Below are 16,843 nucleotides of genomic sequence, written 5' to 3' on the forward strand. Positions count from 1 at the left end.
AGCATGGCTGCCGCCCGCCGCCTCAGCGCCTCAGCGCGGCGCTTCCGGAGCGCGGCGCATGCGGGGTCGGGCGCCGCCGAGGTTTGAGATGTAAAGGCGAGATCCTCAAAAAAAATAAATAAATCTAATTCATCTCGCCCTCAAAACACGATATTGGCTCGTATTAGATGAAAATAAGGGCTGCTGGTACTAGGGAAGCATGGCCGGGGTCATGTCATGTGTGCACATAGGGGACCGTGATAAGCAGCACCTCTCCTCACGGCCACTGAGGGACAGGGGACATGGCCTGCTGGGTTGGACTTTAAGGGCTTCTTGATCTTATTTAGTATTTTAATTAGTGACCTTCATGGTAAGGATTATGCTACTGAAGTTTATTAATGACACTGTCTGAACATGTATCAGCAATACTGTAAGTGTAGTGGAGGATTAGCAGATTTTACAAAAACAATGCAACAGGTTGAAGTATCAAATACAGCATTACTATTAACAGGTATATTCACTAATAGGGTTTACTAATTAGAAAGTAAAGAGCTGGGCTCAGTGGCAGAAGAACAACAATACAAGTTTATAACACACACGGAAGATGCTTGGAGCACAAGTGCCCATTCACTGCTTTTTAATGCTTTATTAGAACAGCAAGCTCCAATGAAGTCTCCAATGAAGTCAGCATTACAGATACAAACAAAATATCCCTGCTTAAGGCAGCATGTGAAGCTGATGCAGTTACCCTGCATGGCTTCCCTCAGCCCCACCCTGAAAGAGAAGCAATTACATCGCATTGAGCATGGGGTAAGAGCACGCATATGCTAGCAGTTGGAAGTGATGACATACTAATACTCAAGTCATAGCTCAATAAAGTAATATATATATAGCAAATTTATTCAAGTATTTGAGAATAGAGATACTATGATTATACGAGGGAAACTTAGTCTTTCATACAAGAAACACTTGGCCTAACACCAAGTGTTTCCTTGCTGCAAAGTTGTTTTGTGTTGTGGTATATGCATGTTTTTCTTCTGGAAACAGACCCCTTGCTGTGTTGCCACTGATGTCATATGGAAGAATATTTTAAAGCAGCCCAAACTGATGCACATATCATTGTGGTGTAAAGTAAGCCACACAATAAGCATAAGTAATAAATAACTCTTTATTAAAGAACTATAGTTTCAGATGTTCCTATGTAGAACAATTTCTCTTGCATAACATTAACATTGTTTTGCATAACAAAGTAGTCTATGACAACTATTAGCCCCTTTCTACCAAGATTTTTTTTCTAACCCGTGATGTTCCCATTTTCTCAATTGCGTACGTTCATCCATCCCAGTAAAGCACAGGCAAAAATATAAGCAGTCAGATGAATTGTCTTCTGTTAAAAGGCAACATCTCTCAAAATTCAGTTGTTTTCTCTTGAAGTTACAACATGTTTCCTGCTGTTTATCACTAGGAAATTTAAGTGACACCTGAAAAATGCCTCTATGGCCTGATATTCTCAATTACATTAATTGCAAGTTTGATGTTGTTTTCAGTGAATGAAGGATCAGGCCCTAAGCTGTACTCTTACCTTCTGAAGAGAATAAAAGCGTCCTTAGATTAAGGATTCTGGCAGACATCCTCCACAGGTATTATTACTGTGATATTACACATGGCTTTCTGCCCATTTCCCTGTCAGAGGTTTCTGCTCCCACAGCATTGGCAGCAGAAGGGATGTGTGCACGTCTGAGCTACAACACACGCTGCCTACTACAGTAAATCCTCTTACCTTGACTGCTGGTGGAACAGTGCAACAGCAAAAAAAGTTATTGCTACTAGTATTTGCTCTAATACTAGAAAGAAGGCCACTGTTAAACAAGCAGAGAAACTATTGTCTTTGTCAGTTCAATAAAAGTACTTTTTTTTTTTTTACACAACATTAAATAATCTGAGGAACCCGCAGAAAGATACAACCTAGACTACTTCTTTTAGTCATATGAATATTAAACAATTTTAACACTGACTTTTTTTGAAGGCTACACTATGCTTTAGCCTTGAAATATACACTTTAGTGCCAATGCTAGAATGTTGTACCTACAGAAATTTATTCTACAACATGAGATCAATTCAGAGTAACAAGACAGCACACAAACTTAACACTTCTAATACAGAGACACTTCCTGTTCTCAGTCAGTTTGCTTTCCTATAGAACCAGACCCTTTCACCAAATGATGATGAAAAAAGTGTCAAGGGAGATCAAGTGTTAGATATAGGATCCTTTTACATCCATTAAATCAGTGCATGAAATAAGATCTCATCTCAGCTGAGGGGGGAAATGGTTTCCTGCATGTAGGGATATTTTATTTTTTTAGGACAAGAAATGATAATGAATGGTTGCACATTACTGAATCATTTCTCCCATGTTCTTCCAAATTAAGAGCTGATAGTTACATCTGAGCTTCTTAGGACACTGATATTATTCTAGAGTAGTGAAAAACTTCTATGGAGAACCTTCAAGACTGAAGAATAATGGGCTACCTCCAAAGGAAACATACAAAGGATCAGAAATATGAGATTAACAGGCTAGGGATGGAGATGAGAGATGTTAAGTGCAGCTTATGAACGAAAGAATGCTGATAAACACAATTTCTTATTTTAGTACTCCTCTCACTTCTCTTCATTTAAAAAAAAAGATAAATCTGGGGATCCTATACCAATTTAAAGTATGAATTTAAAGCTACATATACAGTGGCTACAGCATACCGAAATGGCTGTTGATTGCTGTGTCACCAGAACAAGTTATTTCGGCCACACAAAGTAAGAATGGAATTTACTTTCTGTGTAAGTTGCACCATATGGGACAAAATTATCAGGCTTAATAAGAAGTTTGAGACTGGTGCAGTTGTAAGTGGAGGAGACTCTGCTAACCAAAGCATCCATTTTTAAACAGAATTACTGATAAACTATTAAAGTGCTTTTTAGTAGAAAGGTTTGTTTTGTGTCTTTTTCATATTTACTGACACTAGATGACAACCTAGGATCTGAAGTTTTAAACGACATTCAAAAGTCAATAGAGTACAGTAGCGAGACACACTAAAACAGAAGACAGATTGGTCATACATGTGTATACTTATATGAACATAAGCAGTGCAGCACCATTATCTTCTTTGAAGAATCTCCATCCAAATGGACAATGGAAACATTTTATTTTTTGCTGCTTTTGATGGGGACATGTGTTCCTTTCACACTGAGGTTCTCCATAGAAACTCTGGGTCCCCTGGAACCCACAGATGCAAGTGGTTTCTCCCTGAAACAGAGAAGCACAACAGAAATCACAACCACCATACAGTACAGGGGTGGGGAAATACATTTTTTTCATTACTGATGTAAAGGTGTAGTCATTGTTTGTAGAACAGATTCCCTCCAAACCTGTGCTGTTACTACCACAGGGTTGAACTGCTTCCTCCTCTCGCACACTTGATGGGAAGAATGAAACAGCTTTGTTTGAAAAATGAAGTAAAGAAATGAAAGTAGCCTTTATAGTAAGCTTCTAGGACTGAAGAGGTACCAGAAGTGCTGTGTAGCTTACAGAACAGGAATATTCCCCTTCTGCAGCCTTCTTCTCTACCAAACATGAAACTGATAAAGGCATTACACCTTCCACTGAAACTACATCAGTAGGAGGAAAAACTGAAGCTTGGTGGATAGCAGGAGAGGTTCCTGGGTTTACAGATGAAGCACTCCTCCCTACACAAACTTCTTCATTTTAGGATTATAAGAGGTCTCATTTGAAATCTAACCCAGGAGAGAGGAGTTTTTCTCTCTTCAACTGTAGAGAAGGTGTCTTTCCTTTTACCCAGGAGAACAGATTAACCTAGTCCTCAGTGAGGATTTTATCTTAATGCAACTAGCCCAGTTTAACAACTGGGGGAGGGAATGTTAACACCTATATAGAGTTGAGCTAAGAGCACTGGCATGCAGCTCTAGAAAAAAATGCTGTAACATTTTAGCCTGTTAAATCAAAGCAATTTGCACAGTCAAAATATTAACTTCAAGATTTACTTATAAAAATACTGCCTTGTATTAATTGCAACATCATCAGAAAAGCTGGAGCAAAAAGAGTGCTCTCAGATTGCCAGTGAGGATTGTTTGTTCATAAACAGATTACTTCAGAATTGAATTTTCACTTTTGCTGATATTTCCTTTATCTAGTAACAAACTATTTTTACCTTTTTAATCCATCTTCCTTAGGTATGTGCTGAATACTCCTGTATTTTGGAGCTTCTAAATTGTATCTGGTTCTAGTCGGCTTGAACTTAGTTATCTCTTTCTGCCACTCCTCATCAAAAGTCTGGGCCTCAGCTGAAAAACAGTTTAATATTATCTTTAAATCAATGCAAGCAAGATAGAAAAAACATTTAATCACAAGCAGGTTTTTGTACAGCATTGTTCATGATTTTGTACACAACCTGCAAACTTTTTCTAGGCTGTTTGAGACAACTAAAATCATTGTTGGGCTTAAGTTTCAAAGATAAAAGAAAAGTCATTGTTGTAAAAAGTATCTGCACACTTTAATCATGCATCTCTGAAATACATCTTTTCTATTACCAACATGAGCAGTATAGCCATTTAAACTAATGCACAACAGATAGCAATATTCCGTTAAAAATGTGTTTGAAGTACCTTCAAATACAAACAGCTATTATAATTGGCACTATTTGCTTGTATATTGTAGCAGAATGCTTAACTGGTTACCTTAGCCTCAAATGTTTGAATTTTTATTGAGTATAAGAACTGATTTGCAGACTTAGCACTTTCTGCAAGACTGCCCCTTTTGCAATGTCAAGAACTATAACTAGTACTCCAAAATTGGTATCAGTGTATAACAATAGAAAACTGCATAAAAAGGACATACTTTCATCCAAGTTGATGAATTCTTGGTTTATTTCTTCATCACCAGTCTTCCTGTTCTTTGATTTTTTTATGACATGGGCACGATCGTGAATGTGATGACCAATAGCCATTTTTTCCAGTCCACTTTCGGAATCCTTAAGTGCTTTTCTTGTCTCCTTAACCTGTACAAAAAAAGGGAAGTAAGTGTCCTTCCAACAACAAAAAGATTAAAAACAAATCTATCAATTTTCTTCCTCAATTTTTTTTTTTTTTAATATCTGACTTTTTCAAAAGTTAGGTTTTACATGCTTTTCCAGTTGCCTTATTTCTTATGTTGGCAGGAAATATACCACAACACAGATCAAGTCTATTTTCCTTCTGCCAACAGACAGAAAGATTAAACAAGAACATCTAAAGCTCCATAACTAACGCACATGCTGGATATTAATTGTTGGGAAAAAAGCCTAGTCTAAATATACTACATGCAGACAAGTCTTCAACATTCTCCGTGACAACAGAATGAGTAATAGCTGATGCCAATATTCTCAGCATGAAGGGACAACTAATTACTAGGTTGTCATGTTGACTGGCTTGAAACCCAGGCAACCACTTATCACTGTGTTCATAAGTATATTATTAGAACCTTTTTGATAACTGAGTGTCTGCTTGAGCTTGAACATATCCCACAGCCAATCATGCTGAACGGCCTTTACTGCTCACATATAGTCTTTCATGAACCTTGCTTCAGGGTTCAAATTCAAATTCAAATTTCTTAGCAGAATTAGATGCAACAGCTGCGACGAAGTCAATGAAAGGGCATCTTCATATGAAGCCTTACATAAGCATTTAAAAGTAGTCAAGTAAAGAGAATGATGTTTTGCATAAGTAGACTGCCTTTTGCTATCTTCTACTGTAGACAGTTTTAGTTTTAAATGCACAGAAAGTGATTTATAGCAAAGAGCAAGACACCTGAAGACCTCCTTGAGAAATTAGCTGTTCTGGCACTCAAGTTTTCCAGTCTTTGGCAGGTATAAAATTTAGATATATACTTAGAAATACACAAATAACAAGGAAGAAAACGGCACATTAGTATAAGTATTCTTTATTAAAGACTACATTTACAAAGACATTTTTCTAAATTATAAGAGTAACTGTCTCCAGCAGACAGAACTGGAAGAAAACTGAGGTTTGGTATGGATGAACTTGATAATTACACACCACACTTTTGCTCAAGACTACTTACACCTCCTGGAGCTGTGCGCGTCTGAGCTGAGGCTTGGAAAATTTTTGGCGGTTCATCCCCGATTTTGGAATATGTCATCACAGAGGAGGAGCTGAAGGTGTGTGCATCTGGATGGAGAGACAGTTCATCCTACAAGCAATACAGTCTTCTTATTAAGAAGAGATGATGTTGTGGGTAAGACACTTCTCACATTCTAAGACTACGAATAAGAGGAATAGCCCTGATAAATTAATCCTCGAGTCCTGGCACCACAGTTATAGGCTGTCAAGAACAGACCCAGGCATTAGATACGCTCCTACTGTTGTCCTAGTGTTGTCTGGGCACCAGCCTCCCCATGCCAGGAAGCATGTCAACAAATGAAGAGCATGGGCAGTAACAAGCAACCGCTCAGAAGTTTGTTCTGGCATGGCTTAATTTAGTACTGAAGATAACCTGTAAGGCCAGTCTTACCCCATACAATACACAGTAAGAAACAAAGAGTTCAGGTGAAACAGGGCTTGAGCAATGATGGTAACAAGCCATTTTACAAGATCAGAGTAACACAGTCAATATACTCAGTAACACTTAAGAGATATCAGTGTTATCTTCAAAGACTGAAGAAAGAAGCCGCACTGAAAATAAAACACACTGGAAGATCTAGACGCAGGGTGGCATTTAGGTGTTTGGTGTTTTGTTGTTTAAGTATTCAGTAACACTTCAGACAGCTCCTTCACTTAAGGTGTCAGCTCTGGCAACAGCCAGAAACCAGATAACTCTGAGAAGTTTGAAGCTCTAGAGAACCAAGTATACATTTAGAGCAGTGTTGTTGGCAAATAATCAGTGACAACACTGAAATAACACCGCTATATATTGTGGGTGGGCGTGGGAAGCAGTGTTTTCTTACTATCTGCTTCCAAGCAGTAACCTTTTTCTTAGCAGGAATTTTGGAGTAACATTTTAAGTAACTGTCATTCTTTACTACAAAGAGTTTTAAAACAAGTGTAAAAAACTTACAAATTTTCTTTGCATCTCCAGCATGCTGTTTCTCATATTTGACATCATTCTGTCCATTGCAAAAAAAGGGTCCCCAAAATCTGCATCATGCTGAAAGACAACACAACAGTTAAAATTAAAACAAAGTGTGGTGATTCTTCAATTTGAGGCTGTTTTTGACATGCTTTTTTTTTCCTGCAAAGAAGACCAACAGGGTATTTTGTAGCCCGCAATTAATAAACAAGCAAGGCAAACTGCATTTTCTCAAGTGAAAAAATGAAAGCTAGCACAAAGAACTTGATTGCTAAGCTGGAGATGCTGGAAAGACAAAACTGGAAGACTTCTGATGCTAGAATGTAAGTATGAGTAAGCTCATATTGTGGCTAGTGTGCTAGAGCTATTGCCATATGCACTCTAACCTAACTCCATACCTTACGTACTTGAAGATCAAATTATCTTTGTTATGCAAATCCCTTAATACATATGGAATCACACTGAAAACGCATCCCAGATGACAGTTCCTTTTCAGAAGAAAGTGGTTACTCAGCTAAAACTGGCAACAAGGAAAGATCAGAGAACCCTAACTCAGGATCCTAATGGCAACTTAATTACCTGATGCTATGGAAGTATCCAACAAAACATTCATTATTTTGAGATGAAAGCAAAAGATCCAGTGTTGCACAAGGGGCGTTAAGACAGGTTTACACACACTGTATTATTAGTAGGGTCTGTAGCTGATGGCATATACTGCCTCCACAGATGAAAGCTATCTTTGGTAAAAAATAAAAATAAAAAAAATACTAAAGAGACAAAGTAGGGAAAAGGGTAGGCTATCCTAAGCAGCCACCTGGGAAGCTCGCAATTCACTCCCAAATGAGCATGCTCCTCTGGGCTCCTCTCCAGTGCAGCAGGTGGGGATGGTAGAGATGATTTTCACCATGCCTTTCCCCTTGTACCATGAACTTTTACTCAGGAGCTGCTCTAAGTCCCCACCATGGTGCCTGGCCACTGACACCAGGGGCTCAGGCTGGAGCACACTGCTCAGCTGCGGGCACAGCACTGGGTGGAGGCTCAGCTTCAGCAGGAGGCTGCAGAGCAGGGAGGGGAAGGCAGGTGCAGGGCTGCACGTAGCAGGCCCTCGGCATCACCCAGGTGCTACTGACAGTAAACAAGCCCCACATTCTTCCAACTACTGGAAATATATGCAATTAGATTTAAATATACTTAAGTAACTATGTATTATAAAATCAAAAATCTGAAGTATAAGCACAAAGCTCAGTAAAATTCAGGTTCAGAAAGTCTTCTCCCAAGCAGCAAGAAATTTGGATCCTTTAGGGCTATCAAAAGCTCTATGCAATAATTATAATTATAAATTAATAATAATTTGATGCCTTAAACTAGCTTTAAACATCAGTAACTCCAGAAAACTGCTCTCTACAGTTATAAGTCTGGACACTGAACCAAGAACATTACATAGCAATCAGCTGTAGCTACAGACTCACACTACAGACTGGGGAATAAAACTGGTCTGTGTAATAGCAAAAGGACTTCGATTAGCTAAAGCACTTCCTGCACAGGGCAAGTTATCATTCTGTGCCTCTGTAAGAGGTAGTTAAACAAGTAATTTTTAGTTTTGAACATTCAAAAATATTCATGCTTATTTTTACCTGATCTCCAATTAAAAGCCACTAATTAAGCTCCTGGTTTTGAACTTAAGGACTCTTTAAAGCTCTCCAAAGGAAGCAAAAACCTCTGATGCAAATAATAGATCTGCTTTCCCTCAGGTAGGTGTTACAGATCTCTTACAGGATATTCAGGGCCCCAAACCCTGCAGCTCTAAACCATCCCAAGCCCAGTCCCTGCAGAAATTGTCTCCTGAAGCTGACTGGTCTTAGCCACGAGCACTACAGGTCTCGGTGAGCACCATGGCCACAAGCATGCTGCAAGCCATTAGTGGTCATCCGCAGGCAGCACTCGGGCAGGAGTCCCGCTCCAGGTATTATTTCATTCAACTCCACTCAAGAACAAGCCCTAACAGACACCACGGAGCAGAAAAGCAAGCTGCTAAATAGTAACTTTTCCAGCCTCCACACCAGCATATTTAGCCTACACCCAGCATTTTCACTGAATCCGAAACAATCTTTAATTATGTAGTGTCTCATACCCCAGCACCAGTAAGAGCAGGTTGCAAGCACACCAACACCAGCCCTTGTCCATGCTTTAGTTATGCTGACAGTACGCACGTATTAGCAAGAGGCACAAAGATTGTTTCTCCTGGGATACTGACCATGCTACCAAAGCCTGCAAAGGGCATGAGGGAGTAGCTTGTTGCCTGGAAGAAAAAGGACCAGTGTCTTTTAGCTGTTGTACCTAGTAGGGGACACAGCAGAAATACCTTTTGCATTTTCACATACAGCAAGTGACATTAAACATTTCTGATCATCTAAAGACAAACATTCAAGAGGACCTTGGTAATTCAGAGTGCCTTGACAATGTAATATGAAGCAGTCTCTGGGTATAGAGAAGTAAAAATATTTAACGCTAGTTATGTTTTAAGTGTTGTGACAGCTATTGTTTTTAAGCTTATTCATATGTAGGTACTAGAAACCCTTAACAGTTGAAAAACACTTGTATAACGTAATCTGTGTACTAAAATTATTTACGATAAGACACAGTCATTCAGATATCACCTACTGCTCTGAAAACACTTTGTTCTATTCATGCCATAGAAATCCAAAGTTGATTAAAAACAACAAATCAATAGCCCCATTTAATGGAAGTTTATGTGATTTCAGAAGACCAGCATGTTTAAGTGCTAAAATTCAAAGCAATGCAGCTGACCCATTCACAAGCACTATGTATTACAGACTCATGTGTTTATAAAAGATTTCTCTAAAATAACCATCATCTCCTGCAATAAACCAAATGAAGTCTAATTTGTCAGCAGTTTCAAAGGTCATTGCAAAGAAGGTCTAAGTAAGTCTATCATCATATATAGAACCACCTGAAGACATATCCCCCACGAGCAAGTTACATGCTTCTGAAGCTGTATAAATAGATGTAGCTAAAAACACCAGCAAGAACAGTTCCTGTTTAACCAACTGATATTGAATAACCCTACACAACACAGCAATGAAATGCTAGGAAACAAATTGGTGTTTCCAGGAAACTAAGATTGGAGAGTTACATAAAAGCCTATCTAAAGAAAGGCCGGTTGGGCAGAATACTAAACACTTCATAGTAAGAACAGAAGGAATTATATAATTCCTGAATAACTTCATGAACTCTTACAGACTAATATATTAGTGACAGAAAAGAGCATGATAGTATCAGGTATCAAAGGATATCACCAGAAATTAAGTCACAAAGTTTATGGAGTCCTTATTCTATAATACATACTAAAAGCTGTAGATTAGGCAACTGCCAATAAAAGGAGTCTGTGACAACTATGAGGCTCAAATAATCAGTATAGTTTTGTGACATCTTACACCTCTCAGGTGAAAGATGAGGAACACTGAAAGATACTGGAAAGATTTTAGCACATATGGAATTCCTTTGTGCTTATCAAAATAACAGTGCTCTTGCACCTTCAGTTCCCTTCCGTAACCACAGATAAAGCATGGCATGCTTTAACTTGTTGCTAAGAATAAGGGATAGAAATCTCTTAAGGTATCAAGGAAAAAAGAAGTCCAATCTGTTTTTTGGCATCTACTGAACCAAGGCATAAGAACCTGCTTCAGCAGAGAAAAAGACCATGCCCCAATTAGATCCAGCGACATCTATATTTGAAACTAACTGGTGAGGTATGAGCATGGAGGAAGGAATCTGACAGTTACCCTTTTGACAAGTAGGTGACAGTCTGAGTTTCAACTGTGCTTATTAGGCTCTTAACATCTAGGTTTGAATAACAACAGCAATATGTTTTGCCTTCCAATTGTTTTTTAAAAACCAAGCATTGTTCATTAAATGAAGAGATCATTCAAAAGCAAGGTATTTAGCTTGGTGGAAGGAAAGGAACCAACACTGAATGTACATTCTTTCTAAACACAGAAAAGAGATAAGACTTAGTTACAGAAGCATAAGCTATAATTGTCCTGAATGCCCAGGCAGTTGAAAAGTTACTTCATGTAAAACATTGTTACCCACTTATTAACTGCAGCTGGTAGTTTACAGAAATACCAGGTTCCACACAAATCCCCCAGATCTTTAATACTTACCTGCTATGTACACAAGGAGACCAAAGAGAATCAGACCAAATAGAGAATGTGAAGCCTTTAGTTACAACAAAGGGATTGAATCAGGGCTTAACATATCTGTATAGATACTATTTAGGTGGCTGGAACTATGATTTCACTCAAATCCAATTTCAACATAAGTAACTAGACACAAGATTCTCAAGTGCAGAGTACAGGCACCAACATATCGATGTACCTCGTAGAGAGAAGTTAGCATAAAAAGGAAATCATGTTCAGAGAAGGCTCTGGCTTTGGATTTTTTAATGCCTTTCTACAATAGAAACATTTAATACTTCATATTCATTAAAACAAGTGTTTGATAAATACTTATTGAAGACAATTAAATGAACAGTGTTCAATAATAGACAGTTTTGTTTCTGTCAAAATTAAAATTTTAACAAGTCTGTCAGTGTTCAGTAATAAATGCTTAAACAAGAAGCCATTAACTAATTAAAAATATATTCACATTTTACTCAGTGATAAGACAATCTGACCAAGGGTGTAACAGTTGAGGCTCCGTTTCCACTGGGCCAAGTTTAGTAGGTATGGAAATGTGAAGCCAGCTCTATTACCAGTAAATGTAAATTCCGTGTAGCAATCCTTAGAGATTAAGAAAAGACTTACTCTGCGATTTCCTCTCAGAGCAACCTGAGAATCCTGGCGCACTCTTCGATCTACTGTTCTCTCCTCGCCATCTGTTATACTGAAAAATGGATCTCGTCCAAAGGGATCAGAAAAGCTTCTCATCATCTGCCGCATGTATTCATGGTGTGCAGCAAAAGGATCACTGGAAAAGACATTGCACATAGAAAGTCTTTTTAATTCCAAACAATGTAAAATAGCTGAAATTTCTAAAATTCAGTTTTTCTTATCATTCCATACGGCACTCTGTCCATATTTTTTATTTAATAGGACCCAACAGGGCAGTCATTTTTACCCTCCTGCTCCTCATGAGCTGCCACTTGTCCCACAGTTCTTCCCATCTCCCAGGGTGGGTGGCTGTTTTAGTTTTTGTCTTCTCAGATGCCTTCCTTGCTCTCCTGTGTTCTCAGGTGGCCACACTGCATTATCTCTTCTAAAATAACCCATCCTCTGCAGACCTATTTTACTCTATCCTGGACTTTCAATCTGCCAGGAACTACAGACTGACCTATATTTTATTTATTACTTCTTTTACCTCTAACCCCTGATATTGTAATACCATTCTCAAGTTCATGCCAACTCCATCCCCGCTGTTTTAATCCCCCACCACTGTACCTTTGCCTTCCCTTTCCCCTGCCTTCACAAGTCATGTTCTCGCAGCCCTTTCCTCCACTCAGGAAGAACAAACTCAAAGAAGAGATAAGTTTTCTGTCCCATTTCTAAACACTCAATATCTATCTCCAAAATCCCACAGAACCCCATAAGTAATCCAAAGCTTGCCTTGAAGGTAAAATATTGCTAGTGTTGCAATTTACTTAATTCTTTGCATTCTTTAATTTGGCCAAGAACTAGGGAGTTCAAACTGAGGCCAGAAGAAGAAGAAAGACAATTTGACATTATATGAATAACACCGTTGCCTGTGGTCCAAATGCTAGAAGTGATTACTTCATACAAGAACCATGTTTCATTTCCTCCCTCCATCTCCAGCCTAGTTTTCCCCCTGCAAGCTGCTTTCTTAGCACTACCAGTCACTTCTGTCACTTCCCAGGTATGTTACCTAGGCTTTGCAGCACCTCATCTTCTTCCTAGCAATTTCCTGGCACTCCCACACGGCTCTCACCCTCCTTCTCTCCAGGGCACCATAACCTTTCCCACAACATCCCCTGTCCCTAAGAAGGAAAGCTCCTGGCTGTTCCTCTGACCTCTTTGGTACCCACTCATCCCTTGCAAGTCTCCTGCGCAGGCTTTCTGTTCCCCACCCCTCTCCTCCAGACCCACAAGTACCAGTTTCCACACCACGCGGCCACTCTGATCTCTTTGCTGTCTCTTTTGATGAGAAAGTTGCATATAATTTAATTTTTCCTTTTAAGTAAAAGAGAGAAATGCACTAACAGAAATTAGATTAGAAACGTAAAGCTAGATTAGTTTCCAAACAGGACGCTTAACCCACCAGTACCCCCTTAAGCGACACACATGCACTGTGGTGCAGACAGGCCGTTACAGCCCAGGAGTAGTTTTTCCACTGCCATAAGCAGGCCCTAATCTCCCCACTCACATGACTGCCGGCTTTAGCTTCAATCCAGCGCGATAAGCAGCTTGCATACAGCCAGCTTGGTTTTCACAGGATGAAGAACAGATGCAAAGAGTCACTGCGTGAGCCAAGATGAGGGAAGCATGAACACACCAGCGCAGCATGTGCATGCCTCCAGTCTCTTTCAACACCACAAACTTCAGACCGGTGCAGTTATTAAGACAAACTAAATATGAACTGCATTCCATCTATAACTTAGAAGATTTCTCCCTATTCCCTTCCAGTTCAGAAGGAGGGCACCCACAATTAAGTTATCACAACACTGAAGTAAAATACAATTCAACAGGTTTAATTTAGGTAAGAAAAGTTGTTTGGATTTATTGTGCACAACATGTAGCAACGTGTGTCACCAGACAAAGCAGTGCTTGGTACCTTGTGACATTTTCTTTTTGCCTTCTTTTAATGTCTCTGGCAACTTCTGTTGGCCATTCACCTTCCTACAAGGATCTGATATACTTGCAGTGAAAACTATCTTGGGGGGGGGGGGGTGGAGGTGTATTTTTCTGTCCTAGATAAAATAAAGGTCTACAAAACAATTTAGAAACACAGCTTCTTAGCACCAGGGACAGGGAAGCAGGATATATACCATGCAGCAACTTGTTTTGGAACTGTAGTCTCCCCAAGGAGATTTTAGGCAAACATTTATTAAAAATCTAGCGCTGTCAAGCTTTCAGAGAAATAGCCTGATTTCTGTATGCTCTGGAGCAGGGCACAAGCAGTGGGAAGCCAGAATCTGTCTGGAACATAAGTCTTCCAAAAGGATTAACCATATCCTCTTGATGTCTCCTATGACAAACTCGAATTACAAAAGGAGTATAATCACCCTTATGACACATATATACAAGGCAAGTCGAAGTCTCCTTAATATCCCCAATAAAGGATGCAAGATCTTCAGTCTTTTGTCCCAATCACAGACCATAGGACAGCAACAGGTGTAGAGCAGCCTTGTTTAATTACCATTGATGACAGCCAAATTTAAATTTGAGCAGGGGTGGGGGAAGTACTTTGGCTGAGACACACATGACTTTTGCAGACTTTGCACTATTATACTGGAAAGGTGAGGAGGAAAGAGAAAGGAAGTTCTGTAAGGATTTCACACACTTGGCATGTTAAGCACCACAAAATAGTCTCAAAATTAAGTTCAGAAGGGGAACAATTTATACGTTTATCTTTCCAGTATTCTGCAGTAACAGAACTTGCACTTCTGTCTTGTAAGTAGTTTATTTGACTTTTAATTAATATGTATTTGAAGGGATCAAAGAGAACTGAATGTTTAGCCTCTTAAGACTGTTAAGGTCTCACACAAGTACATCTATATGGAGAAATAGACACTGAAAATGCAGAGGCTGATGCTGCTAGCACATATGCAAGCAAGGATTGTCACCAAGATGCATCTGACTGGGTAAGTTTGTGTCCAACTCAGGCTTAAGCCCTGAAGTTTCAGCTGAAACCTGTTACAGCACACAGCAGAAGTACAACAAGTAGTACTGCAAGGAGTACTGCAACTGCTACTTCTTACTTCAGTGCATGCTCCTGCTCAGTTAAAAAGAAACAGTGTCTTAAAATGATAAGTTCGGTTTGGGATTTTTGAAAACCACACTTTACATTAAGCACATTTTTCAAGTTAGGATGGAACACAACACTGAAGTCACAGAACAGCACCAACAGTAACACCTGCAGCAATAAGACAAAAGCTGCTTATCAGTAAGTTAAATAAGCAGGACAGCTGCACCGGGCAGAGGAACTCCACCTTCTGCACCTGTCTGAGGCACCAGGGCTCAGCTGGCCGGGCAGCACGTGGGCTGAGTGACTGCTGCTTCCCCAGGCAGCTGCTCGCAGATGGAGACCTCACTTCTCACCCACACGCTATTTCCAGTTCAGCGCTCCAGATCTCTCCTTGTGGGGCAACAGATGCCTGCTGTTAGGCTGCTCTGGAAGCTCATCTTATCTGAAGTAAGAAGCTCATTTCCTTAACTATATGTAAAACAGATTTACGAGGATGGTGCCAAGAAAATGAATTTCAACATCGATCTTTTTCACATGCACTCCCATCCTCTATCTTCCTCAATCTTTTTCCTCCAGTTTTGAACTGCACGAGGCATTCTAAAACAGCTGTGATAAAATGAATAAAGTGAATAAAGAGAAGGAGAGCAGCTGATGTGTCAAACGATCGCAGAAGCACGCTGCAGATCACTACAAATGAAGCTTATTCGCTGTTAATATTTTAATGCCATGCAGAGGACCCACACAGCCACAGCTCCTGCACATCCCACAAACAAGGATGAGCTGTTAGAAGCCAGTTGTGCTCATGAGCCCCACAGAGCCCCAGAGACTGCAGCAGGGCCGGGGCCAGGCTCCCATGGGGATGCACCGGGGCAAAACGCCCGGTAACCAGGGGAAACGGCAACAAACCCGCACCTCCGGGCTCGGGGCTTAGCCTCCCTCCTCCTCACATCCCTTACCTTTGCGGGCAATGCCAGGTGCTCTATATTTATATATATTAGGGACCGCTGAGGCCGCCGTGCGCTCCGTGCCCCCTGCCCAGCCCTGGGGGCTCGCTGAGGGCTGGTCCCCGCACCCGCACCGCCCCCAGCAGCTCGGAAACACCCCCACAGCATAAAATAAAAACAAATAAAGAAAGAAATGAAGAGAAATACCACAGAAAACCTACAGCATGCGGCACCTGTCCATCCTCGCCACAACCCCGCGGCTCGCAGCGCGACGGCGTCCCCTCAGCGGGCGAGCTCCCTGAGGCCGGGAGCTGGGCTGGGGCAGGCAGACGAGCTGAAAACGGGACGGGAGGGACAGGAGGACGGCGCCCCGGCACCTCGCCTCACCTCACGGCCGGTCCCGTCACGGCCCCGGCCCCGCCTTTACCGGCCGCCCGCCCCCGGCGCACAAGATGGCGCCCGCCGCCCCGCCCCGGTCACGTGACGCGCGGCGCCGCTGCCATGGCAACCGCGGGGCTCCCGCGCGCGGCCCCGCTCCAGAAGCTTCGGGGCTGAGGGGGCGCTGAGGGGAGGGGGGGGTCGGGGTGAAGGGGGGGGAACCCGCTCAGCCCCGTGAGGGGACGGGCCCCTCAGGGCTGCTCCCTGCGCTCGGGAGCCGCTACTTGTTAGTACTTTTTAAAATAATCGTGGGGTTTTGTTTGTTTTTTTATTGTTTTTATTTTTTTCCCGCTAGGTGGCAGTAAAATAAAGTCCGTGTGCCGTGAGGGGCAGGCAGTGCCCCCGCCCCCCCCCCCAACCCCTCGCTGAGGGGCTGCGATGAAACGCCTCACACCGCCCGGCGTGAGCA

The 16,843-nt window shown here is 41.1% G+C and overlaps 1 protein-coding gene across 3 annotated transcripts; it reads right to left on the minus strand.

Annotated features, from left to right (window-relative positions):
• Positions 1–1,128: 1,128 nt before the first annotated feature.
• Positions 1,129–16,420, minus strand: MLF1 (myeloid leukemia factor 1). Of its 3 annotated transcripts, none has more exons than XM_032193202.1 (8): positions 16,218–16,420; positions 11,938–12,100; positions 9,366–9,410; positions 7,100–7,189; positions 6,107–6,235; positions 4,886–5,045; positions 4,200–4,332; positions 1,129–3,277 (listed from the first exon to the last, which is right to left on the minus strand). In XM_032193202.1, exons 1-8 carry the CDS (start codon positions 16,235–16,237, stop codon positions 3,175–3,177), a joined length of 843 nt encoding a protein of 280 aa, XP_032049093.1. In that variant the 5' UTR covers positions 16,238–16,420; the 3' UTR covers positions 1,129–3,174. The 3 variants fall into 3 exon arrangements, with proteins under 3 accessions (XP_032049093.1, XP_032049095.1, XP_032049094.1); XM_032193204.1 differs by having other exon boundaries at positions 16,384–16,401; XM_032193203.1 differs by lacking the exon at positions 9,366–9,410.
• Between the last annotated feature and the right edge of the window lie 423 nt (positions 16,421–16,843).

The sequence above is a fragment of the Aythya fuligula genome, chromosome 9 (genome assembly GCF_009819795.1).
Source record: "Aythya fuligula isolate bAytFul2 chromosome 9, bAytFul2.pri, whole genome shotgun sequence".
Classification (NCBI taxonomy): domain Eukaryota; kingdom Metazoa; phylum Chordata; class Aves; order Anseriformes; family Anatidae; genus Aythya; species Aythya fuligula.

Bases quoted from the DNA above. Each gene is read 5' to 3' on its own strand.
- MLF1 (XM_032193202.1), bottom strand. From the start codon at position 16,237: ATGGACAGGTGCCGCATGCT. The intron at 12,101-16,217 runs GTAGGTTTTCTG...TGTCTTTTCCAG, and splicing joins ATGGACAGGTGCCGCATGCT to TGATCCTTTTGCTGCACACC. The intron at 5,046-6,106 runs GTAAGTAGTCTT...TTTTTTGTACAG, and splicing joins CGCGCACAGCTCCAGGAGGT to GTTAAGGAGACAAGAAAAGC.